General features: G+C 40.0%; 1 protein-coding gene across 1 annotated transcript in view; it reads left to right on the forward strand.

Annotated features, from left to right (window-relative positions):
- Positions 1-22,453, forward strand: part of LOC144713169 (uncharacterized) — a 44,927-nt gene extending 22,474 nt beyond the window's left edge. The window contains exons 8-15 of the mRNA XM_078587677.1: positions 7,289-7,406; positions 7,641-7,722; positions 11,053-11,114; positions 20,647-20,719; positions 20,807-20,890; positions 20,966-21,046; positions 21,970-22,128; positions 22,194-22,453. Of these exons, the coding sequence (XP_078443803.1) occupies positions 7,289-7,406; positions 7,641-7,722; positions 11,053-11,114; positions 20,647-20,719; positions 20,807-20,890; positions 20,966-21,046; positions 21,970-22,128; positions 22,194-22,307 (773 nt within the window). The 3' untranslated portion in view covers positions 22,308-22,453. The remainder of the gene's footprint in view (positions 1-7,288; positions 7,407-7,640; positions 7,723-11,052; positions 11,115-20,646; positions 20,720-20,806; positions 20,891-20,965; positions 21,047-21,969; positions 22,129-22,193) is intronic.
- The last annotated feature ends 4,955 nt before the right edge of the window (positions 22,454-27,408 follow it).

Consider the following 27,408-nt stretch of genomic DNA (forward strand, 5'->3'; position numbering starts at 1 on the left):
TCCTTCCATCGCCTCTCCCCGTCTTATCGAGCCCTTCTCACCCGTCTTGATTCTATTGCCATTCCGAAGACGGTAGATGCAGCGTTGGCTTCCCTTGAGTGGCGTCATGCAATAGAAGAGGAATCGGTTGCTTTGGAAAAAAACCGGACTTGGGATTTTGTTCCTTTGCCTTCGGCCAAGCACTTGGTTGGCTGTCGATGGGTCTATACCGTCAAGTACTAGTCTGGTGGTACTCTCGAACAGTATAAGGCCCGTCTTGTGGCTAAAGGCTACACACAGCAGTTTGGTATTGATTATTTGGAGACGTTTGCCCCAGTTGCTAAGATGAATACTATTAATTTTATTATTGCCGTTGCGGCTCATCATGATTGGTCTCTTCAGCAGTTTAACGTCAAGAATGCCTTTCTCCATGGTGATCTCTATGAAGAGGTTTATATAGCCTTGCCTCTCGGCTACGTAGCTCCTCCTTCGCCATCCCCCATTGTATATTGTCTCAAGAAGGCTCTCTATAGCTTGAAGCAGTCTCCTCGGGCTTGGTTTGGTCGCTTTACGCACTTGATGAAATTATTTGGATATTCTCAGTGCAATAGTGACCATACCCTTTTCTATAGTCATTCCTCGTCCGGGGGAGTTACGCTGCGTCTTGTGTACGAGGATGACATCATCATTACGGGGAATGACTCGCATGCGGAGTCTCAGTTGGCGGCTCACCTTGCTGGTAAATTTGATATCAAACATCTTGGCCTCCTCTGATACTTCCTTTGCATTGAGGTGGCATATTCTGCGACTGGCATCTTCTTTTGCCAGAGGAAATATATTGCTGACCTTCTTCAAGAGCTTGGAAAGGAGGACTCACAACCCCTTACCACTCCCATTGAAGTAAATCACCAGCTATCTCTGGCGGAGCATCAGGAGGCTGTTGATCAAGGAAGGTACCAAAGATTGGTTGGTAAGCTGATATATCTCTCTCATACTCGCCCTGACATTGCTTATGCCGTGGGCATGTTAAGTCAATTTATGCATTCTCCAAAAGCGTGTCATATGCATGCTGCCGACCGCGTACTCCGCTATCTCAAAGGTACTGTTGGTCTTGGTCTTCAATTCAAGCGTAAAGGTGGTCTCTGATTGGACGTCTATACAGATGCTGATTATGCTGGTTCTTATGTTGATCGTCGCTCAACGGCGGGCTACTGTACCTTTCTTGGTGGCAATATTATTTCATGGCTCAGTAAGAAGCAATCTGTCATCTCTCGATCTAGTGCTGAAGCAGAATTTCGTGCCCTGGCACAAGGTCTCTCTGAGGTATTATGGCTCACCAATCACGACTCATTGCTGTCAATCATCACAGCCGGACTGATTGCCCTCCATGATGTATCTAATGCCTCTGCAGCCCACTACTTCGGCCATCATTCTTACCCACCAGTTCATGAGCAGATTTTCACCTTCTCACCATTCGTGCTTCATCTAACACAACCCTTCCTGTTATCCTTCTCCTCATCATCCGCGCTTCCTCTAACACACCCCTTCCCATTCTCCTTCTCCTTATCCTCTGCGCTTCCTCTAACACACCTTTCATGTTATCCTTCTACGCCCCATCTGTCAGGATCATGGCTTTCCCCTTTGGATCAGGCCTCCGCGTATCTCCCTCCCAACTGGCCCTGCTTCCAATATCCTTAGTCTTCCGTCCCTCCTGGCCACCACCCATGCCTTGCCCCCTCAATTGTGTCGTAGTATATCTGAAGAAGCCTCAAGGAGAGAGGAAGTTCTGAGGAGAGAGGAAGGTCCGAGGAGAGAGAAAGGTCCAAAGAGAGAGAAAGCTCCGAGGAGAGAGAAAATGTAGAAAAGTGAAAAATAGCTCTACTTAGGGTTCTCTTCAAGAAGATACATATAGAGAGAGAGAGAAGTGAGAGAGTGAGAGGAACAAAGCAAGACCGATACATATAAAGCTTATTCAACAGTCCCCCTCACACTGGTGACTGGATGTTATCCATTCCCAGTTTGCCGCACAATTCTTGAAAACGTGGGGCAGTCAGTCCGCCGTTGTCGTGCAACTTGCATGGACTCTGTGATGATTGACAGCAATGAGTCGTGATGATTGACATCAATCTACTCAAAGCTGTCGTGTGAGATGTCGTGCAACTTGCATGGACTCTGTGATGATTGACAGCAATGAGTCGTGGGTCCATACCTTCGTGAATGGGGAGCCATAGTGGCCTGCTTACGAGAGACTATGTTGGAAAGGTGCGAGGCAAGACTTAGAATCTGGTGGGCCAAGGCTTTCTGGAAAGTTTTCTACCGGTGAATGTGGTGAAGCAGTCTGGGGTTTTGGTGGTTTCATGGAAGGAGACAGTATTTCCTAGGGAGGAAGCATGGATGGGGCGATTCGTGGCTGGATTTAAGCTATAAAGGTGGAATGATGATTTTGAGTGGGTTATCATCTTAATAGAAGGTCTGGCTACTGAGGGCCACCCTATGGGGGGAGCAATCCAGAGTGGTATCAGCCTTCTAGGGACGCAAGGTGACTCTAGCAGGTAGGACCCTGGTTTAGGGGTGACTTCAATGGGACGTTGTGGAGGGGGATAGACCTTATGGAGCTAGTGGCCAGGACCTGGATTTGGCTGAATTTGGTTTTACATATGGGGGGCAGGATTGCAGGAAATGGACCATATGGACTGTGTGTACGTGTGGAGAAGCACAAAGAGGCCCATCACACTTTATTTTCTAGAGGGGTTCCTATGCTCAGTGGAAATGTTGGAGTGCATCCCTAGGTGAACTTGTGATTACTCCCTACACTGCTGTGAGATCATTCTCCTATTGGGTTACAGATGCAATAGGGCTGGTCTACATACTTAAAGATGGAAAGATCCAGCGTGACATAGGTGCAACAGGCCTTTTGCAGTGGAAGAAGTGAAGGTAACCTAGAAGGGTCAAAATGGAGAAGGTACTCCAGGCCCAGATGGGTTCTAAGTGTTCTTCTTCAATGAGTTCTGGGATTTGGTCAAGATAGAGGTTTTTTCTTTTTTTGAATAAATAGAGGTTATGGACACTTTGGTGGAGTTTTGGTGAGGTAACAATGGTCTATTCTGCCTACCAAAGTGCAAATGGGAGGTTAAAGTTGGAGATTTTTGGCCTTTATCATTGTGTAACTCCATCTACCCGGAAAATAAATTACGAAAGGTGATTAGAGATCTCGTTGGACCTTCCTAGTCTGTATTCATTTTCCAGCAGGCTGCTGGTAGATGGCACATTAGCGGCGGTGAAATCCTTGCGGGATGACAGAGATAGTTGGACTATGGGCTTCATGGGAAAAGCTGATTTTGCGAAAGCATATGATTCTCTAAAACTAGGAAGTTTGAGGGCCTCAATGAGGAAGAGGCTTTCCCACCAAGTAAGTTTCATGGATTCAAATGTGTTACCTCCCACTCCTTTTGGTTTGGCGAAAGGGCAACCAGAGGAAGAATGGATCCACCTTGAAAGGGGGGTCAGGCAAGGATGTCCCCTGGCACCATTACTGTTTGTCTTAGCATTGCATGACCTAGTGGCATGTGGAATTCAATCATGCAGACATGACCTGCTGCGGTTTTTTAGTTGATGTGATATCAAACGTGCATTTCAGTACTATAGTATGCAGACGACACCGCATTGTTCATGGAAACTCTGTGGAGAAGGCTAGGAACCTCAACATGCTATTATAACTCTTTGCATATCTTATTGGATAGCATTTGTGGGTTTGGGCCTATCACAGGAGGAGGCTCAATGCTCAGGGCTTTGTGGATGGCCAGTGGGACATTACCCATGTGTTATTTTGCCTGCCATTGATGTGGGGAAAGCTTTCGCCCATGGTGAAGGAGGACCTTGTTCTATTTTTCTTGAAGGATAGTAATGCTACACAGCTGAACTGCATGCGTTGTGCATTTCCAGTAAGGACATCTACTTTCTTACGTGGTGTGACACATATTTTCCTCAAATTGCCGAATTGTTTAAAGCTAGAATAGGCAATGATTTGTTATTCTTATATTGGTTAGATGACTGGTTGGCTTGATGCATATTACGGGAGGATTTTCCAACCCTATTTGCTATTGCACATAACCCTTGTGCGATGGTTAGACTATGCTGGGATGACACATGGAATCCCATTTTGGAGAGCATTCAGTCGAATCAGAAGGTGACGTAGGACGGCTACGGAATGGACGACTAAAGAATGGACGACGAAGGAATGGACGACTGGGTTAACGGGACAGACTACAGGTAGATGGATGACTAGGAATGGATCAGATACTGGAGGGATAAAACAGCCACAGAAATCACACGGTCGAATTCGGACTTTAAAACCGATGAAAATTTGATGGTGCAGCTCCGACCCTTATTGAGGGGGGGAGTACTGTCTTCCCCCACCGTGACGATGCCTAAGGCCCGAAATCAATATTCGAATTCGCGTCGCGAAGAAACACTCGAGAAAAGGAGAGAAGAAGAGGAGATCCAAGTCTAATTCTGACGGCGGTGGAAACTTCTCGAGAAAACACTGGACGGAGAACACTTTCGACACCAAAGAGTTCAGGCGTACCTCGACACCGTAGTGCGTGTAGAGGATGCGAGAAATTCCGATTGTGACGAGGCTGGGCGAATCCGGGCGTTGAGCGGCCCACTGGACGAGGAAGATTCTAGGCGTTCCGGGCGTTGAACGGCCCTGGTAGAGAGTAGATGTCGTTGTCGCAGAGTGAGGCGTAGGCGAATACCCGCGCGCGCGAAGCGCGCGTAGGGTGCGCGGAGCAGCACACGCGGGCGCTGAGCGCGTGGAGCGCCGGCGCGCGCGCGGAGTGCGCAGAGGGCATGCAGCGCACCCGGAGCGCGCGCGGCTCGAAGCGTCGGACGGCGTCGACGACGACCGGTGCCGCCGGTGTCGAAGTCTTGCGGGGCGACCCCAAGCGGGTGGCCTGGGGGCGGCCTTGGCGGCCCTGGCAGGGGCGGCCCTGGTTGGGGCGGCCTGGGCGGCCCTGGTTGGGGCGGCCTGGGCGGCCCCAAGGGGGGGGCATGGGGCCAGCCTTGGCGGCCCTGGCAGGGGCGGCCTGAGCGGCCCTGTTGGGGGCGGCCGTTGGAAGGAGAGAGGGGGAGAGAGAGAGGGAGAGAGAGAAAGAGAAGGAGAGAGAGGGAGAGAGAGAGAGAGAGAGAGAGAGAGAGAGAGAGAGAGAGAGAGAGAGAGAGAGAGAGAGAGAGAGAGAGAGAGAGAGAGAGAGAGAGAGAGAGAGAGAGAGAGAGAGAGAGAGAGAGAGAGAGGGAGAGAGGGAGAGAGGGAGAGAGGGGGAGAGAGAGAGAGAGAGGGAGAGAGAGGGAGAGAGAGAGAGAGGGGAGAGGGAGCGAGGGAGAGAGGGAGAGAGGGAGAGAGGGAGAGAGGGAGAGAGGGAGAGAGGGAGAGAGGGAGAGAGAGAGAGGATCAAAAGGGAGGATGGAAGGCCGATGTCGCGAGGCGGCGGCGGCGGCGGCGGTGGCGGCGGCGCTAGGGCTGGCGAGATAGGGAGGCTTGGGCAGTCCTCCAAGAAGAGTTAAACAAAACTCAATTCTTGAAATATGACTGCCTAACTGTTTCTTGAAAACAATGGCCTTTATATACAGGCCTTGGAGGAAAGAGAAAATGACGGGAAATTAGAGACGAGAAATTAAAGACATGCATCATGTCACGCCAAAGGGCAGTTGTTGATCTGCCTCTGGCGACGTGTCATGACGCGCGTAGGGACGTGTGCGGGTGGAAACGTGTGTGATGACGGTTGCGGCGTGTTCGTGGCGGAGATGTTGACTTCGGTTGACTTCGCCGTTGTGTCCGTAGAGGAGATGTTGACCTTGGTTGATGGCGGCGGCGCGTCCGGTGTCGAAGCATTGGTGTCCACGCCACCAGAAGGTGGGAGATTTGTTGAGCATGCAGCAATCTTTAATTCATCTGTTACATTTTAGTAGGATATAACATGGCTGGATGTGGAGAGGCCTCTCATTTTTTGTCCAGGATCCATACATGAAGGTCAGAGAGGGCCAGCTGGAGGACTCAACAACTCCTCACACCTGCAGAATTTTATGGAAACAGAAGGTTCCCTTAACGGGAAGATTTTGGATGGGTGTTCATAAAGCAGTGCATTGTGACAAGAGTCCTCCAGAAGCAAATTTTCCTGAACACTTTGGTAGAGGGCCCTCTGTGTACAAGGGGTGACGAAAATTCTTCCCTTTTCTTCGAGTGTCCTTTTGCCAAAACTCGATGGTCCTCACCAAAGTTCCCGAAGGTGGATGTAACTTCGGACAAGTCCTTCTGGGGCTCTTTCGGGGAAGCCATGTGCAGAGGATGTACGATATTAGAAATCTCTTAGTGGCGCTATTGGCAATATGGGCTGTACTGCAAGGAGGTTATGGTTATGGGAAGGGATGTCTCGATGGACAACATCCTACTTGATGTGGAGGGTTTTATTTCCTACTAGTTTAGGAGGGGTCTTCACTTTTCTTCTTAAATTAAAATTTATTTAATTTAAGAAGACCTTCCCCATTACTAATAAAATACATGATATGCACATGATACCTGATAAGACAACAGACATGAGCAGGCTGGAAATCTGTCCATTGTTTCAAAAGATACAGAATTATTTTTCTTTTCTATATTTAATATGATGCAATATCTCACAAAAATTCTTCTTCAGTACCAACGTGAAAGATATATTTTTTTGAAACAAAATATCATTGTTTATTTTTAATTACAATTAAGTTTTAATCGTGAACAAGTTACCGTTGCCTTTTTCATGCCATCATGAATGCATGAATAATATGAATGCATTGACTGTTTTGATATCTTCAGTTGTATTTTTCTCGGTATCATGAGTACTTTTTAGTGTTTGATGTGAGAAAGAAAATTAGACTGAAGTTTGAAATTTAAAATGATGTTCACATAATTTTGCTGAAAATATCATCCTTTGGGATTTTTTCTTTTTTTCGCTTGTATGTATTCTGACGGCTTAAAATATCCTGATTCAGGCTTCTCTTTTTATTATAATTTTTTGGATCGATTTCTTTTATTATGCTTTTGCAGCTGTTAAATAATTTTTTCATTATTTAATTAGAGGACTTACATTATTCTGTTCAATGGTAGGAGATGGAGATTTTATTTTTGAGAATTCCATTCTTTTATTGATTGTTCACAGAAATGTCCCCTTGTCTATTATGTTATCTATCGTTGGCCTCTACTAATAATTCATCTTAATTACACTTGTGACATAAAAATGAACTTTACCTTACTTATTCTTCTTATTTTATTTAGGTGAATTCATTTATACTGTTGCTTCTACCTCACCAACTAAACATTTCATAATTCATGCTCGGAAGGCAATGCTTAATGGATTGAGTCCTGCAGACAATCGGAAGATACCTCCCCTAAAGTATGCTTGTTGAGTTTTGAGCTTCTATATCTCTTTTAAGTGCCTAGCCTATTTTCAATTTTCCAGATGCATTACTTGTATTGATCACGTGGTTTTTTTCTGGTTTGAAATAAAAAATGAACTATTTTATTGATCACATGATTAATTGTTTGTATGGTTTTCCATTAGCTTGAATATATATTCAACTCAGTATTCTAGTATTTAATTATTTTTATTGTTTGATGATTTCCTCAGATATGAGTATTATTTTGCTCTGGTGCGAGATTTTCCTGAGTTAAGGTTCACAATAAATGGAGGGATAACATGCATGAATCAGGTAAATGTTTTGGGCTTACCAGATACTTCTCTTTGAGATTCATGAGCAGATCAACTTTTATGTTATGTGTTGGAATCAAGCGCTTACCAAATGTGTTAAAAGCTATAGCTGATAGCAAGGGCGCTACTTTTCATCTTTAAGCAGGATGTTGTTCTTCAAAATTATGTGTAGAATATTCTTCAAAAAAATATGTTTTGTGTAGGTCATTCTTCAATTTGGATAATTCGTTATTTGATTAGGTTTTGTACAGTATGAGTCAGTTTCTTGATTCAGAAAAAAATAATCCGTACATGAAGGGAGAATGAATGGATAATTGGCAGGATTGTGATGCAATCCTATAGAGCTAAGGGTACCTCTCATTCCTTAGGCCATTAGGTCATTCTGGTCATTTTCCTTAGTGTGAGTTTCCCTTTAAGTAGGGACATTTTGTGTGAGTTTCCCTTCAAATCTATCTTTCCTTCGTATTGATCTACATCAAATTTTTTAGTCACAAGAATTCTAGATTTGGTTGGATGTCCAAGCAGATTCGTATCAGTGTATCTCCTTCCAACAATTAATAGTAGTTTAGAAAACTGGTGTCTAGCAAGTCAGTTCAGCAGACATGCCTACTGGACTTGAGAGCAGACCTATGGTGTACAGGCTAATCCTTCTTTCACCTTTTGTTTGATGATTTTTTTTTTAATTTCTAAATATTTAGTACTATCATAGGCAATCCTGATTGCGGCCTTATTGTACATGAGGTGAAAGGGTCTATCGTATGGGACTCTGAGGCCATTTAGGATTCGTTGGGTCTTGGAGGATCTCACATAGCCCATGTCCTGTGGGAGACAAAGCGTTTTTCCATGACATTGAAACAACTTTTTGGTCCTTCGCCATGTAACCAAATTCCTGCAGAAAAAGGGGTAGTATCAAGTCATTAACCTGTGAAAAAGCATTGACCTTGGATAAGCAAAATCTGTAAACCCTTGAAATTTTAACTGACCCTCCTTTCTGTAGACCCATTTTAGGCCTGTTGGCCCTTTAAGATGATCTGTTATGATCCTTGATTACAGGAAAGATAATGATATTTAAGAAAAGGAGCAAGGAAACATAATTAATAATTAAGAAGCGGGTACAAGATTACTATTTCAAGGCAGGGATCCACTGCTCCTCAAAGGTCATCAGGCACTTTTCACCAAATCAAGAACACACTATTTCCAAAAAGACACAACTCAATGATTCTGCCTTTCTCCTTGGTCTTGGGCATATTTTCAGGGTACCTAAGTCCCACATACTAGATGGCTCTTATATCATTTTCCATCTCTCAGAGTCTTATCATTCCATCCGATCTGTTGAACCACTTGCAGATGCGAATTCATAGGCCTAATTTGAGAGGATATACCTAATAGAGTGGGCACCAGAGACCCAGGCTTGGAGGCCTTTTGGGCATTAATTACAGAGGTGTCTCTATAGAAGATGAGACTGCAGATGGTGGGTACACTTGGAGCAGGATCGTGGGACCTATGTTCCTATCTCATTTGGACCCCCTCTTGTGCATGGTGCATCTCTTGGATCGTTTCACAATGGTGAATGTGCGGTCACTTGTCCATTGGTAGACCAGTCTCCGATAATCTGACATTTACATGAGAGATCCTGTCAACCCACATACCTCAAGAGACAGATCCTGGGTCCAGGAGACATAATAGAAATCACCTAGGTGCATTACCTTGAGTCAAGAACCTAGATGGTATGGACGATACCCAAACCCTTTCAGAACAAGAGAAGCGACAGGCACTTATGGCAATAACAGCAGAGGAAGAGAAGTTGGAGATGGATTGGAGATACCTGTCAAGGCAGTTATGGGTGATGGAGGTAGATGTGAACACGGGACACTTCCATCTCATGGAAACTGGAACAAGGCGATTGAACCAGTTATTGAGGCAGGATGCGGGGAATGGGGAGTTTGTGGGAGATGAATCAGTCAGTAGAGCTCTGGCCGAGCACTTCAAAAACTTCACATGTAGAGGGGGTAGAAATAGTGAAGGTTTACATCTTACAGTAGGGGAGTTGCCAAGGCCCTTTCAAGAGCTCCTCAGGGTCCATAAAGGGGTTGAGCGGAGAAGGGGGCCCAGATCCAGTCGACATTTCAGTATTTTTCTTTATTGCATTCTGGGAGATGATCAGGATGGAGGAATGGCATGTCAAGGAATTTCGACAAGGGAATAATCGAATGGATAAAATTAATTGTACCCCACTTGGTCCTGCTGCCTTAGTGCCAGGGGGTCATCACCATGGGGGATTTGAGGCTTATTTCTCTATCTAACTCTATATATCTCATCTTTGCAAAGAATGTCTGGTTCATTTCCCAAGTAGAGTGCTATATGCCAATGTGGTGAAGAAAACTGCTCATATCTTTTCTTTAAATGCCTGTTTGCCCAGTCATTGTGGGTCAGGCATTCTACCACAGGGATTCTCAACAGTGTAGGTTATCTAGGGGCCAGGATGTGTCCCTGGTCAGAATAGTAGACGATGTGGAGAGTCTAGTCTCAGTTTTGTTTAAAGGGATGTGAATGGAAGGTGTGGGTACCTTAAGGTCACATGTATTTATAATTTCTACAAAATAATCATAGATAGATGGAATATCTTCCATTTGGTTTGTTGTGTGTTACATCCCTGTTTAGTTACATACTGTTCATTTGGAGCCACTTCTTCTTTATAGCCTGTAAAGGTTTCTTTAAAAAGATAGCCTATCTAAAGGCATGCATCATTTGAATAGATGTCTTCCTTGTGAGAGATTTCTTCTCTCTTAGTTCTCCATCATTGTGAAAGAGTTTTATTGTGGAGTGTATTTTTTTTTGTTTTAGTTGTATACTGAATTCTGGTTTTTCAAATACTGTAAACGTGGAATCATTGAAAGTGAAGTGATTCTCTGAACCTTAGATGACTTTAGAAAAAAAACGTGAATAGCACATTGAGGAACAGCGTAACATATGAGGAGTATATTTATTCAAGATAGATGTGCACGACAAGTCCTGGACAGCGACGACAGACTTAAAGCAATATGAAGATGAGGTCCTAAATAGTTCCTTCTGAGTCCAACTGTGGTATGCCAACTGTGAAAAATCCAGAGACAAACACAGTATCCGTTAGCCAAAAGAAGAATTTATCCACTGCTGACTTTGTTTTCTTAATAGAGTTCAGAAAATACACAAAGATGAGGCTTAAAGGCCAGAAAACTATTTCAGAATGACTTAGAAAAGGTAGAATAAAAGTGGGGAAAATACCTGATTCATGGAGATATGTAACATTTATTCCATGGGATTACATAACTTACAATTTTTCTTGTGGTAGGCCAGTGCAGCGAGGAAGCTAGGAGCGCATGGTGTGATGATTGGTCGAGCTGCATATAACAGGTGTCCATTGATCAGTTCCTACCTACATGGGATTGCATGTTTCACTCTTTTGTGCCTCAAACTTAGGGAGAGTAATGCTTATTTATCTGTGTTAGAATTACTTCTTACTCGTATTGTGTAATTTTTTGCATGTTTGCCCGTGTAACGGCTTTGTGATACGATCCAGTAGGCCCACTAGGGGCATTCCCGTCTTAACATTCCATCTACGTTTCCTTTAAGTATGTAGCCCTCCTTGTGGGAGGGCAGGAGATGAATTGTTAACTGGTTGGGTTCAAGTATTCTCTCTTCTCCCTCGGCGACGTCCACTCCGCCGATCCCTCCCTGCCGTAGTCCACCTCGGCACACCGACGTCCACCCCGGCGCCCTCACTCTTCCTCCACCGTCTTCTCCCCTGTACGAACTGGCTAGGTTCGTATCACTATGAAATACGACCGTTGTAATGATCGGGTTTAGATCTTAAGATCCAAACTGAAGATGTACTTTATATTGGGCATTTTGCCCTACTGAACAATAGATGGGTTTTCTCTTCTTCTTGCCTCCTCTTCTGCCTCTTCTCTCGACTGACAGCAGCTGGCACCAATCATCCTCAGGCAATTCTCGCTGATGCTAGGGCATCTAAAGGAGGTTCCAACAATCTGGAAACAAAAGCAAATAATTTCTGTTTATGGTTAGGTAAAAAATATTCTGTATACATTAGTTCGTTATGGGTGATGTTATTCTCTTGGGAGTCATTTCTTTATAAAGTGATGGTTTGTATGATAGTTTAGGTCAGGTTTGCCAAGTTGATGTAAACTGGGAACAAAAAAAATTGATGGCTACAGGACCATAATAGTTTGCCAGCTCTGATAGGGTTCTTGTTGTTGTGATAATATTAGACTTAAGAAGTTTCACCATGACGATATCAATTCATGCTTCATCAGTGCACACAATTAGATGATGATATACATCAACCTTGGTGTCGCACCAAGATGATATCAAGAAATAGTTTATATACGTTAGTAGAGATAACAATTTGTCTGCCTCTTTCATTCCTAGCGTAAATTGTGCACATGCTCCAGCTAATAAACAGGATAAAGAGTCCTATTTAGTACATGATTGGCTCCCCAGCCAGACTGTCTCCAATTCGCAAGAATGAAGGATTATCCTAATGACTTACTCAAATGCCCCTATGAGATCTGATCACACGTTGACACCTCCATGAGTTTTCTTATTTCAATGGGATCTCCCCATGGCTTCTTATAGATTGCATTTTTAGTCATACGTTTAACACATTATTGATTATTGAGGTTGTTTTTTGAATTTCTCTCTCGTTGCTGTACGTCTTCTTATGATAGTTCAGTTAGTATCCTTTTGATTTCTGGTCAGGCTGTTCCCATGCCGTTTTGCTATTCATATGAATGGTATTGTTAAGTATAGTTTTGCCTCAACACGTTCTCTCCAGTTATGTTTTATCTCAAATAAAACATTGTTGTTCTCTTAGTGCGTGCATGGAATTTTTTTCTCTCCTCAACATGGTATCGGTGGGCAACTGATAGGAGCCATGTATGATTAATTGTTTCCCTGTTGTAAAGACTTTGCTAATTCGTAACCAGAAACCCCCTTCAATCACTGTGGGCAGGAGGCTCGATCCTTTTTACCAGCCACCGGGTTTCTCCTTGCAACCACTTCTAAAAGAGCCTAAATGTGCTGCTCTTTTCCTATCTGTTTATTTATAGTTTCTCGTGCATGTAGTATTAAGACACACATGTCTTTTAATCGATTGGCCTTTCTTTTCCTTCTTTAGTAACTCTTGGGACAAATCATTTTGTATCAGCAACCTCTACTGTTAGTCACCATCAGCAGTGCACTGTCAACAACATTCCTGTTGCTGTCATCACTTGCCGCTCTGTTGTCCATGGTCACTGTCTGACTTCTACAATGATCACCGGTCATTGTCCCAGTCGTTAACTTTCATTTGCTATCCATGCCAAAGCCGGGCATCAATACCACTGGCCTATCTTCCCTCCTTGGTCACCATTTGCAGTTTCAGCCCTCCATCAAGCTAGTCAGACCTGTCTGTCGACTTGACTCCTGGCGTAGTGGAGAAGTAGAAACAATAGCCAGAGACAGAAGAAGGGGCGAGGAAGAAAAACAAAGTTTATTTCTGCTTAAAAGGATAATTAACACATTGAGTTACCTCTCCCTTTTACAGGAGAATTAACTAGCCGTTAATAACGGCTGGTGTTATAACGGCTATAAAATTAGCCGTTATAACTTACCCGAATCCGATAAGGATTGCGATAATGGATCTACCTGGATCCGATAAGGGAAGAGAGGAAACACTGGTTTAGGCTTATAGTTCCGCCTTTACATTTAACACTCCCCCTCAAGTGTAGGAATGGATATTTGCCATTCCAAGCTTGGATATCAAATGTTGAAGGCTCTTGGTAGGTAGACCCTGTGAAGATGTCTGCGCATTGTTCTTCGGACTTGACATGCTCTGTCTTCAGTATCCCTCGTTCCAAGTGATCTTGAATATAGAAACGGTCGATGTTGACATGCTTCATCTTGTCGTGATCGACGGGGTCATGTGCTATGCTGATAGCAGATTTGTTGTCGCAGCGGATGACAATTGGGCTCATATAGTTAATCTTCAGATCGTCTAGCATATGTTTAATCCACATGACTTCGTCAATTCCTTTGGACATAGCATGAAATTCAGCTTCTGTACTTGACTTGGATACAACACTTTGCTTCTTGCTTCTCCAAGTCACCAGGTTTCCTCCAAGTATTGTACAATACCCAGTAGTTGACCTGTAATCAAGATGAGACCCCGCATAGTCAGAATCAGTGTATAAAGTAAGGTCAAGTTTACCTGTTTTCCGGTATGCGATGCCCAGCCCTGGAGTTCCCTTTAGGTACCTGAGAATTCTATTAACAGTTTGAAAATGAGAGTTTCTGGGTGAGTGCATAAATTGACTTTAAACATTGACTGCATAACAAATATCTGGTCTGGTATGTGACAGATATAAGAGTTTTCCAACAATACTTTGATATGAGTTAACATCTACTCAAGGTTCATCCTCATTGATAGTTAATTTATGATTAACTTCAATCGGTGTTTCATTTGTATGACAATTGACATGCTTTGTTTCTTCTAGGAGTTCTAGAATGTATTTTTGCTGTGTCATCAAAATTCCTTTGCTTGAGCGTGCAAATTCTATTCCTAAGAAATACTTTAGAGGCCCCAATTGTTTAACTTGGAAATTCTCATCCAAGTGCTGTTCGAGATTTTTCATTTCTTCTAGGTTGTTTCCTGTAATTATGATATCATCCACATATACTATCAAGATTGTTATCATTCTTTGAGGCGTTTCTTTAAAAAACATGGTGTGTTCACCATTACATTGCTTATATCCAAGATTTTTCATGGTTTGGGTAAATCTTCCAAGCCATGCTCTAGGCGATTGCTTTAATCCATACAGGGCCTTTTTTAGTCTACATACCTTTCCTTGACTTGTTTTCCCTTCATAGCCTGGTGGAACATCCATGTAGATTTCTTCTTTTAAGTCACCATGAAGGAAAGCATTTTTTATATCGTACTGATTTAGAGGCCAATCCAGATTGACTGCTAGTGATATTAAGATTCTGATGGTGTTCATTTTTGCTACAGGAGAAAATGTCTCCTGATAGTCAATTCCATAGGTTTGAGTATACCCTCTAGCTACGAGTCTAGCCTTATATCTTTCAAGACTGCCGTCTGATCTACATTTGAGTGTAAGACCCATTTACACCCTACCGTTCTTTTATCCCTGGGTCGTTCCACAAGTTCCCAGGTATTGTTCTGTATTAGTGCCTTCATTTCCTCGTCCATTGCTTCTTTCCATCTGGCATTCTTCATAGCTTCCTGTGGAGATTTTGGAATAGGTATATCCTGGATTTTGGTGAGAAAAACCTTGTAACTAGGTGATCCCTTTTGATAGTTTAGATAATTAATCATTGAATAAGGAATTGGTTTCACACAATTCCTAGTTCCCTTCCTTGGTGCAATTGGCCAATCACTGTCGCCACTATTAGTGTCTCTTTCTGCCTCTTCAGGGGTTACTCCTGTTTTATTTGTCACTTCTTCCCCTTGAGTAGACATTTCTCCCCTTTCACTAAAATCCAGGACTCCTTTGTTTCTTTCTTTTCTTTTTCTCTGATAATATTTTGGATATGGGGATATTAGATGTGGGTCTGATAAGTCATGTGTTCTACTGGATATACCTAGATCATCGCAGGGGTTCTCATCCTCATTCTCATTTTCTAAAACAGGTGAGTCAACCACAGGGATAGATATAGTAGCCTGATCATGTTTAGCGCCATTACTTTCCATAGTGAGATTATCATTCTCACTTATAAGTAGATGAGATATGTCCTTATGACTCTGAGTTCCCCTGGATTTTTAGTAAAACAGTTTTTCATCGAATACTACATCCTTGGTGACCATATATTTCCGAGTGATAGGGTGATACATCTTGTATCCCTTCTGAGTAACAGAATATCCAACGAAGACACACTTAAGTCCTTTTGTAGACCATTTATTCTGTTTATATGTATGGTTGTATACATATCCAACACATCCAAATATTTTTACAGGTAGACCAGTTTTCAATTTCACGTTTGGATAGTGTGTTTCCATCAACTCTAAAGGGCTTTTAAATGCTAGGATTCTAGATGGCAGTCTATTTATGAAGTGAGTGGCTGTCATTACTGCGAATCCCCATAGGTTTGCAGGAACATTTCCATGGATGAGGAGAGTTCTTCCCTTGTCCACGATATCCCCTAATTTTCTTTCAGCAAGACCGTTTTGTTGTGGTGTATAAGCACATGAGGTTTCATGTCTTATTCCTTCAGATCTGAAAAATTCCATAAGCTCGTAATTAAGGAAATCCTTGGCATTGTTAGTCCTAACTCCTTGGACTGGGTCACCAAATTGTCTTAGGATAAGGTTACACAATCCTTTCAGGTTCTTAGTAACTTCAGTCTTATTTTTGAGTAAAAATACCCAACTGTATCGACTGTAGTCATCAGTACATACTAGGAAATAACGATGTCCAAGTATATCTATTTGGGGGGATGGTCCCCATACATCACAGTGGATGTTTTGGAAAGGTTTGGTCATTCTGGTGTTACTCGGTGGATAGGGAACTCTCTTGAATTTCCCTAATTGACAAGCTTCACAAATAATATGTTCCACCGAAATATCCTTAAACAGGTATGGGTACATGTGTTTTAGGAGATGAAAAGAAGGATGACCCATTCTTTGATGGATCTCCATGATAGAGTCTGGATATGCTACTGCTGCCACCTTGGAATTGTCGCTCATCAGGGGTCTAGGTAGTGTCCAAGGTAGATAGTTGAGGCCGTGTTGAACCTTAGCTAGTCCAATCTTCCACCCGTGATCCTTATGACATAAATAGGCATCCAAATTATCAAACAATATATTATACTCCCTTATCTTTGCAAGCTGTTGTACTGAGACTAGGCTTACAAATAATTTTGGGACATGCAACACATTAGTTATTTCACCAATGGGTTGGATGTTCACACTACCAATGCCATCTACTTGAAGTAGGGTACCATCAGCAGTTTGAACATGTTTTCCAGGAGCAATCTTTTCATATGTCTTGAAGATTTCTCTTCTTGATGACATATGGTCTGTTGCTCCTGAATCTAGGATCCAGGCTTTTTCTGGATTCCTAGTAAACAATGTAATATGAGTAAGTATTTCCCCTTTACCAGTATTAGCCATGGATGTGGATCCAATGACCGCACCTCCCGAGATGATTGACTTCATGGCCTGGAATTCTTGGATCATCTTGTGGAGGTCCTGGGCTGAAGGAAGGTTGTCTGAATTTGCTGCTCCTTGCTGTGCTAAGTGGGCTCTGGCAATGTGTGGAGGCTTTCCATGAAGCTTCCAACATTTATCTTTAATGTGGCCCCTTTTCTTGCAGTAGGTGCAGACCAAATCTTCTCGGTTGACTTTTTCAGTCCCAGTATGGCCAGAAGAATGCTGGCCTTTAGTAGCGTATGCAGTGTTCTCGACGACACCACGGTTTGCCTTTAAGCGACTTTCTTCTTGCATGGCTTTGGATACTGCCTGGTCGAACGTGGGCTCTTCCTCCCTGTTGTATAGTTTACTCCTTATGAGCTCGAATTCAGGTCTGAGTCCTTGTAAAAGTTGACACAATCGATCAGTAGCCTGATGAGCTCTGGCGATTGGATCGATAGGTGGTCGGCAGTGATCCAACTCATTATGGATTTCCCTTAACTTGTTTGAGTAAGTGAGGACATCCATATCTTCTTGCTTGAGGGTGTATGCTTGTACGATGAGATCCAGGATCTTTGCCTTGTCTCCCTTCTTGGAATGATTTCGATGAATTGCTTCCCATAATGTCTTAGCAGTTCCATAAGAAGAGAGACTGGTAAGTTGTTCAGATGCTATAGAATCTAGCATCCAAGCGAAGAAAAACTCTTCTTCAGTCAACCATCTTGGATAACTTGGGTGATCTTCATCTGGACGATTTTCAAAGAGATGATGAGTGAGCTTCCTAGGCTTTAGGACTGCCTGGATATTGCTCTCCCATAATAGTAGATTATTGCCATTGAATATATTGCATTTGGCGATAACTGGAAATTGAGTGATCCACCTTTCAGCAAGTGGAATCTGATGTTCTGATGACACCAACTGAGGGGCAATTTTTCCAGCTTCGCCTGCCATATAATCAGGAACAAGAGGGCTTCTTGTAGAGGGTCTTCAGCTCCAACAATATAGAAGAAGATCTTCTCGTAGGATGAGCTTCTCCTTAATAGCAACCTTGGAGCTTTAGAACAGCAAAAAGTAGTCCTCCCGTGGGATGGCTTTGGAGCAGAAAAAAATCTTCAGAGGTCGCTTGAGGGCTCTGATACCATGTCGACTTGACTCCTGGCGCAGTGGAGAAGTAGAAACAATAGCCAGAGAGAGAAGAAGGGGCGAGGAAGAAAAACAAAGTTTATTTCTGCTTAAAAGGATAATTAACACATTGAGTTACCTCTCCCTTTTATAGGAGAATTAACTAGCCGTTAATAACGGCTAGTGTTATAACGGCTATAAAATTAGCCGTTATAACTTACCCGAATCCGATAAGGATTCGGGTAATGGATCTACCCGGACCCGATAATGGATCTACCTGGATCCGATAAGGGAAGAGAGGAAACACTGGTTTAGGCTTATAGTTCCGCCTTTACATTTAACACTGTCTGTCTAAGCCCGGCACATGCGCTCCTTCTGCCACCGACACGACATAGTTCAAGTCATTGATCCATGTCATTGATTCATCATCCATCAGCAACACAAGTTCAAGTCAGGTGTCAACTGTTGATCCAGTCGGTGAACAATAATCAACTCTATTAAGGACTGGAAGTCCCATGAAAACTATGGCTGTAATTGCAGGTATCAATTCTGAAGCTACCTTGACTAGAATATTTGCTACTACTCATGCCTTGCTTCTTATGAGAACAATTTGATTTCCCGCTTTGCACAATTATGCAGAGTGGACTCTTCCAGTCCTGTTCTTTCTTTATTCTCTGATAATACTTATCTGAGCATGGATCCTCTATGGATTGATTCAAATCTATTTCTGTTCTTTAAACAGAAAATAGTCTTGCCTTCACTCAAGAGTTTAGATTTGCATGGAGAAGAGCACATCGCTTTGTTTGTACGCTACTCTAATCCCAAGTTGTTGTGAAACCCACTTGTCATCATTGCCAGTTGGAGCCTTTTGGCTTTCATATTGGATTGGGTCTTGTACAAGAGTGATTTCCAACTTGTCTGTCAGAATATGAGCGTGCTTCATTAAATCTGCATGTGATACCATTACAGGTATCGGTCAATCAAGGTATCGATATAATAGCCAAATGTTCACTATCACTATTGAATGTCAATACTCGAAATCCACATAGGAGAGAATGAGATGCAAGGAAGGAAGCGGTGATAGTCGATGGATGAATTCGGATGGAAAATCGATACAAGTGAAGAGTAGAACAGCAACCTCTCTCCCCCTTCTGGTTGTGGAAGACTCCTGCACTCCTGCCTCAGCTTTCAGCTGCCGAATGTGGGATTACTTCTTCCCCTCTTGCTGATCTGGTCTTATTTATAGTGAAGTTTCACGTGTGACTTGACTTAATGCGGTTTCTTGAAAGCGCATTGGCGATACATTCTGGAGAAGAACGTATCAGCATGTTATCCTAGATTCCCTTCATCCAGAAGACTACATAGAGGCCAGACCATGTCCCTAAACACAACTTTTATGGTTGATTTTGACACTATAATCTGCCTTTTCGTTTGCTAAGTAATCAGGGTGGGACAAGAGAGTAAACCCATTGACATGGGATAGGTTTAAGATCCAGCATAGTCAGAATCAGTGTAGACCTCCAAGTTCAATTTAATTTGGTGGTGAAAGACAAGAGCTAGTCTCATTTTGCCTTCACAATATTTCAGAATCCAATTTGCTGCCTTGCTACGATGAATCTTTGGATTGCGAATTAACTGGTCAAGTATATTAAAAACCAGTGAATTCTCAAGTGATGGAATAAGTATCTTTATTTTCTGTCTAAGCGTTGACTGGAATTTATTATGCCCCTAGTCGAATGGCTGATCATGGGCCATGGGGTTGCATTAGCCCTCTAATGTAGACCCCTACTCATAAAGGGTGAAGGAGATTAAGAGGGCAGACTCTAGGCTCAGGAACAGAGAGCAGCCATTCTAATCACAGATTATCTTTGTGCAAGTTCAACAGTTAACTGATTTTCTTCTTATTCACATCTTCTAACTTTATATCTGTCTACACCCATTGGTCTCTCTGTCCATCCCACTCACTCGTTATAACCAGGCTCGTCTTGTGACGATTGGGCATGGTCCTATCTTTGCTTCTGTCAGTTCCCGCCTGGGGAAATTCTTGACAATGTGAAAATGACAAAGAAATCATTCATTCTTGATAAACACACCCCACCATACGTGAAGTTACACATGGGCCACTCGTATTTGAGTATCTTCGTCTGGGCCCATAATTAGGCTCTCATATTTGGGCCTCTTCAGGCTACCTTTAAAAATATGAAATATGCAAAGTATGATCAAAATCAATTTGAGGAACTTCTTTCACTTACAAGTCTCCCTCTCTGCATGATGTTTTTGGATTGACGGGACTTGTGAATAGGGTCCAGACAGACTGCTGGTGTAGATTTTCCTTTGCATCTATTGAAGTTTGTGATTCACTTCGAAGAGTGTAATTTATTGTTTGGCACTATAGTACATGTTTCAGTCAATAAGTCAAATATAATTTTGTGTTGTGCCACAAAAATCTTTTTGGGTGAATGTTCTATTTCCATTTAAATATCTGTTACCGTTCGGATAGAATAGCAGGAAAACATCATGCTCAACCTAAATTTTTGTCTACCTGTTTTTCCACCTCATTATTTTGAAACTGTATCTGGAACTTGTCCTTATTTAGCCACACTGTTTTTATGCTCACAGTCCGTGGAACGTGCTTGGACAAGTAGATGTTTCTTTGTATGATGCCCCTCCCTCCAGTCTAACTCGACGTCAGGTCTCAATTTCTCCAGATCTATCACTCTTTTTGTGTTTTCTTTCTTTAAATCATTAGGTTATTTATTTCTGTATTTTGCTTATTCAGGTTCTGGACGAGTATCAAATATATGCGGATGGAGTTCTTTCTATGGATGGGACTAAGAAAACAAAACTCAGAAACCTTGTAAAGGTTTCTATTCCATCACAGCTTTTTTTTCTAGAATGAATTCCCTCTATATTAATGGATATATCTGAAACTTGGTAGCCCTTGCTAAATCTATTCCACTCGGAGCCTGGCAATGGTCTCTGGAAACGCAAGGCCGATGAAGCACTACGGCACTGCTCGGTACGTGATCAAATTCAAAATAATTTACCTCCCTTTTGGTTTGAGTTCCTCTATCATAAATGTGGAAATTCGTTTAAACATTTGATGATGAGGCCGTTTGTTGTGGAAACGCATAATTTTTTTATTTCTTTATGCTGAGTTACATGTAAGTATTTGGTAAATCATAAAAAAATTGATAAGTTTTTTAATTTCAATTTCACGTTTGTTATATGAGGAACATCTATCCGATCACTCATCTTAGGGCAAGACAAGACCATGAAGTCCAATGAGATATAAAATGATCAAAACCTTATAGTGATCTTGATGTGGATATTTGTGATTGAAGGATCTTGGAAGGAAGAGAGAGAATGATGGAAAAGGAACAATAGAAACAATGAGCACAAGCTCGTATTGGTGCACATGCCTTCGTTCTGAATTGACTTAATGCATCAACGTATTGTCTCCCATACTTAAGGGCGACTACAGCTATCTAATGGGGAACTACTGAAGGAAAAATGATCAAAATACCACCGACAGGGGTAGGGGCTCCCATCAAAATCTCAAGTAATTTTTCTTTGCATCCAACTTTTCAAAAGTTTGGAGAACTTCTATCTATCTGTTTTAAAAAGGACACATATACTGCTTGTCATAGTTTAGATATTCCCAAGACACATATTGATTGAGTTTAAAATCTTGTATTTAAGGCTTAAATTTCTCAATGCATTTAAAACGAACTAAATTTAATTACACTTAGATTTAGGTGATTTTTATCAAAAAAATAAAAGGAAAACTGCATTTTTTATCCGTATCAATGTAGATTAGTCTAAAGCTTTACTGGTGGTTTTTTGCACAATTTTTTTTGACTTTCCCAGCATCTGATCATTGTTAAGAGCATCTGTTTCTTCTTGCCTAAGCTCTGATTTAGGTTGTTCTTGAATCATCAGACAGTGGCTTCTTTCCTGGAGGAGACTTTGGACGCCTTTCCGGATTTTGTGCTGGACTCCTCTGCGCCGGTTGATTCACCTGCTTCTGATGACACCTTTTTTTCTCGTGTGGATGCCTCTATGGTCACCCCATTTGGACGAAGGCTAGCAGAAATCAAGGTTCTTTCTTAGAACTATGGTGTTGATTTTTCCATTTTTTATGATTTAATTGATTGATCCCACAGAATGGGTCATCTTGGTCTGCAAAGAGGAAAGCTAAACCTCATCTGCATGCCTGCATCGTCAAATCGATCAAAATTAGACATTTAGACCACATTATGCATAGGGTCTCCTCCTAGTTTGCCTAACTATTACCAGGCTATGCTTACATTATAAAATCAAAATCAGATTACGTGTATCACTCTTGAGGTTTTCTTTTGTTCTGACACAATATATTTGGTGATCTGGATGCCCCCCTGGCTCCCTTATTTGTTCAGGGTTTTAACTCGTTTAATTTATGTAAGCTTACATAGTAATTAGAGACAGCTTATCTATTTTAAATAATTTGGCTCGTGCTAATAGAATACGAGTACGAATATTCATGCATGCTACATTTCGTCCTATTATGTACTTGTTAAGCTAGGCTGACCAAATGAATGATTTAATATTGTTAACTGTTTTAGATTTCATTATATCTGAATAGTTAAATTCTAGACAGCTGCTGGTTTCTACAAGTTAAGAGTCACAATGACTGTGAAAATTGCTATGTTTTTATTTTGGTATTGAACCAAAAAATGTTATCTTTTTGTTCATCACCTATGATTCCTACAAGTTAATAGTTGTGAAAACTGCTACATGTATTTCAACTTAAATATTAAATTAGAGGCAATGTACGTTTTATGGCTCTAAATATAAAATAAAAAAAATAATGAATTTGTGAATATATTATCATATTAGGCAATGTACATTGTATTAGTATAAACATAAGATAAAAATATTGTGAATTTTATTATGTTATAATTATAAACAATGTACATTATATTAGTATCAATATAAAATGAAATAATTATGTACTTGTGAATATATTGTCATTAGTTTATCTGGTTCAGTCAGTTATGTTTAAGGGGAGGTAAAATTTTAAAGGTCTTGGTATGATGGGATTACATGTTGCATGGGGTGATTAATCTACCTGCCTTAGGGGATCGATTGGATGTGACAGTACATAAATCATGCATCATTATACTATACATTTAATGACAAGATTCATCTTATATCACTCTATATTCACGGGCCACCTGTCATACATTATGAAATAGGTGCCCTAGTGTCACTTGCATTAACAAATGAAATATTAAACACATCTTTTATGTACTACACACGATGTCTTTATTTAAATGTATTTCCTTGAATTATCCATAAAAAATATCATTTTTTATAATTTTCCTTATTTCTTAACTTTGAATTTCCTTTGAGTAGAGTTTCTTATGGTTAAATAAGCATCTCTTTTTTTTTAAAGTTGGCAAGAAATAAAAGATTCATGTTTATGAGAAAAATAAACTTATTCGAATTCAACTAATCAAAGGGTCATGTCAAGCATGTTCATGACCTGTTAGTTGACTTGGAAGTTTCGTGGGGGAATGAGTTGGCCAATGTTTAAGGAATATGTTGCCAGCTTACAGTGACATTGTTTGGAAGTTCAGTCAGGACCCTTAAGCCAAGGTGCAACCTTTCTTCAGTAATTCAAAATAATAATTATTTGAATCAATTATTTGCAACAAAGCGTATTTATGGCTACCCTTTGGCCTTTTATATTTAAATAATTACAATAACTATTGATTTGAAAAGAAAAGAAAACATAAATTTATGATGACATTCTATTTGAATCAGAACATAATAATATATGCGTATCTTTATATTGTACCTTCTAAATATTTGGAAGAATTGATGGATTTTTTAATTTGATTGTCAAGAATGCATCTATCCTGATAATCGGAATGTTTCAAAATATTGTACCATTAAGTAAAAAGTGCACATTTATTTAATGTCAATTAATAAACAAAGAAGCATTGGTTTTGAATTCAATGAAGAAGGACACACATAAATATTATTTTACTTTATATGGAAAAGATAAAATACATACACTCAATTTAACTAATTAATTATGTTTTTGTTTTAATTGGTAATAAAAGAAACATACATAAATTTATGTATCAATAAGTAGACACAAACTTTATGGTTCTTATATTCCTTTTAATTAATATATAGGTGAAATGTATATATTTTTTGTGTGTGGATTATGTCAGACTGAAATGAAAAATAGTTAAAATTTTAAAAAGTAAATTTATGCCTGAATTTTTTGTTTTATATTAAATGGTAAAAAAATTGCATATACATTTTCTCTACAACTTCCACATTTTTAAGACCAAGAACATGCTTCCTTTCTTGCAGATATGGGTTGAAAATAAACTTTATATTTCCAAATATAAAGGAAACAAAAAAACATAAATTTAAAAAACATATATTTAAAGTGGGATTTTTTTGGGGATGCTTCTTGCAGCCATAAAATGGGAAACATGTTGTTTTTAATCTCTAAAAACCACTAATGGGTACATGGGTTGGTTAGGGTGTTTGAAGAGCTTTTCATATTTAAATTGATATTTGAAGCTGTATGATATCCAAAAGATGAAAATCCCACGAATATTGTCTCCCCCCTTTTAGAGTTACAAGATAAGTTCTTATAGGTCACCTAGCTCTATAGAAAAAATGAAAACCATGAAATATACGTTCTTTAATGGAGTAAAAGCATTCCTAATAATGTATGTTTACTTAAGAAATCATTTATTACAAAATTACAAAGAAATCTTGTTTTATGCAAAGACTAATCTGGCTGGAAAAGTTATTTTGTACTTTTTTATCCTGATGACCTATATTCTGGATCGTTTATGCAAAAATTGACAATACAAAAATAATGAAGCACATTTATAATTAACACATGAATTATAATTTTCAAAAAAATGTTTCATTTTATTATTCTTGATATGTAAATATGTGTATATAGAAGTACTACAAATAAATTAAGTGTATGAGGTCCAAGATTATGAGTTCTGTGTTTAAATACATCTTTGGGGAAATATTGTGTGCGTCATCTTTGGTACAAATTTCTCTGGAGCCTTTTTCAAAGTCCAAACATATTTAAGTTAACCCTGTAAAGCTTCAAAATTGGGATGAAATACAGCAGGTGTGTCCAACAAAAGGTTTTCTAACCAACACGGATACTCTAAAGGTTACCATTGCATCTTGTGCATTTATGATGAAGCACTAATGAATCCTATGGCTTCCCAGCATCAAATGTCTTTCTGAAGTTAGGAATTGAACACCTTGGTATCACAAGGTAATGAAACAACATTAGGCTGTTTTAGTTTCGTCCTATTATTTCATTTCTGTCTCCTGTCTTAACTACTAATTATTATTGCTTAAAATTTTATAACGCCTGTCCCTTGCATCTTGTTTATTAAGTTGTACGCAAAGGAAAAAAAACATTTCCTTCAGTTTTTTTAGTCAATGGCGTTTTGGGATTACTTTCTTCAGATATCCACATAATCTCAATGCTCCGTCAACTATTTCATGAGGGGTTAGTCTGGATTTATTTTTCTCCATAAGATTGTGTAGTACATGTACACATTTATCATAAATAGTCAGAATGTAGGGATTGGTGCAGGGATATTTCATTATAATATATGCTGAAGTACACATTGTTTTGGTAAGGCATTTGTGTCGACATACTATATGCATAAGTTAAAGATATATTTAATAATTAAAGATATAGTTTTATTATATCACGTGATTTTTTGTAATGCCTTACCCATGATTCAAAATCCTAATAAATAAAAGGAACAATGGATGAATTAACGCTGTATCTATATGAGGAGGAAGATGAGAATGCAATGTACAATATGTATGGTAGAATAACGTCAATTCTAAAGTCAGAGTCATAAATCTTGGATTGAATCTTCATCCCTATTCCATTTCTTGATTTCATACATCTAATTTTATAGAATAAATTATTCAATCCTCTCCCTGCAGTTAAAATATTTAACCTTGAAATGTATCTCATTGAATATAGCAGTTCATCCATATCATAAATAATATGGATACATTCTTGGGTGCATTCATTTATGGAAATCATATCCAAAAGGTGGTTTTTTTTAACACAATATCAGAGATCAGGAACCCTAATGTCAAATGGGATAATGATCATACATATTATTTATTACTAGGATAGAACAGACGCCTAAACAATTTAGCAGAAACAAAATGATGTTCTTTTTTATGCTTAAAAATTACAATCAAATTCAGCCATTTAAATAATTTAAATACATATCTTACATTATAAAATGCACATAGAATCATTCTTCTTAATCATAAACAATATTATCTTAAGAATAAGGCAAATAATAATTCCAAAATACTCTTGAATTGAATTTTTTCGAATATCATATAATCTATTTTAAATACCATTAATATATTGGGCCATTTGCCTACACCTTTAAAAGTGAAATAAGCCATTTGATTTAAAATTTTGACCTTTAACTCGCTTGGTGTGTTATTTTAAGTTCATTTTTTTATATTTTGACCAGCGAAGAGTATATTCAATGGGAGTGTGAAAGGACATATAGATTCTTAAATTAGGTCCACACACCTAAATCAAGTTTGAAACATGGCAAAAACTTTAAGGTGTATATCCATGAGGTGTAAGCGTATGTTAAATAAATATTTGTATTGAAGGAAAATTTAAAAATTTGAATGGGAATGTTCATAGAGGAAGAGTTGTTCTTACTAGCTGCCATGATAAAGTCCACCAGGGCTGTTCTCACCATAGAAGCACTTCATGATTATAGAATCTGGGAAATGCATGAAGCTATATAACACACAGCCTAAAATTATACATTCAAGAATGAAAGTTATGAAACCCCAATTATGGACTCAATAAAGCTTCCGAATGTTGGACTAGGAGTTTTGATAGAATGATAAAAGATCATAATTATCACTATTATTTATGTTGAAGAAATCATACACATTGAGTAGGATGTAGAAATGTTGTCCTTGGTCAAGGAATGTCTTTTAGATATCTTCTCCATGATGGATTTAGGAGAAGCAACATACATGGCCTAAAGTGGCCTAAGCTCTAACTGTTATGAGGACTAAAATGAAGTGAGATATGGTACTGATGTCTTGAGAAGAAAAGGGAAATATTTTTAGTTCTTGGAGAAGATGAATTCAAGCTCAAGTTTACACTAAATAGAATTTGAATGATATACAAGTAAAATAAAGTCTATATTTTGCGTCTTGATTATACATCATGGAGGTATAGCCAATTAGGTCAACTTGGATGTACAGCTGAATACATCACTATAGCTGATGCATTAAAAGTTTTAGGAAGAGTGCATCAGAATTTTGACA

This window comes from Wolffia australiana, chromosome 15, assembly GCF_029677425.1.
Source record: "Wolffia australiana isolate 7733 chromosome 15, ASM2967742v1".
Taxonomy (NCBI): Eukaryota; Viridiplantae; Streptophyta; class Magnoliopsida; order Alismatales; family Araceae; genus Wolffia; species Wolffia australiana.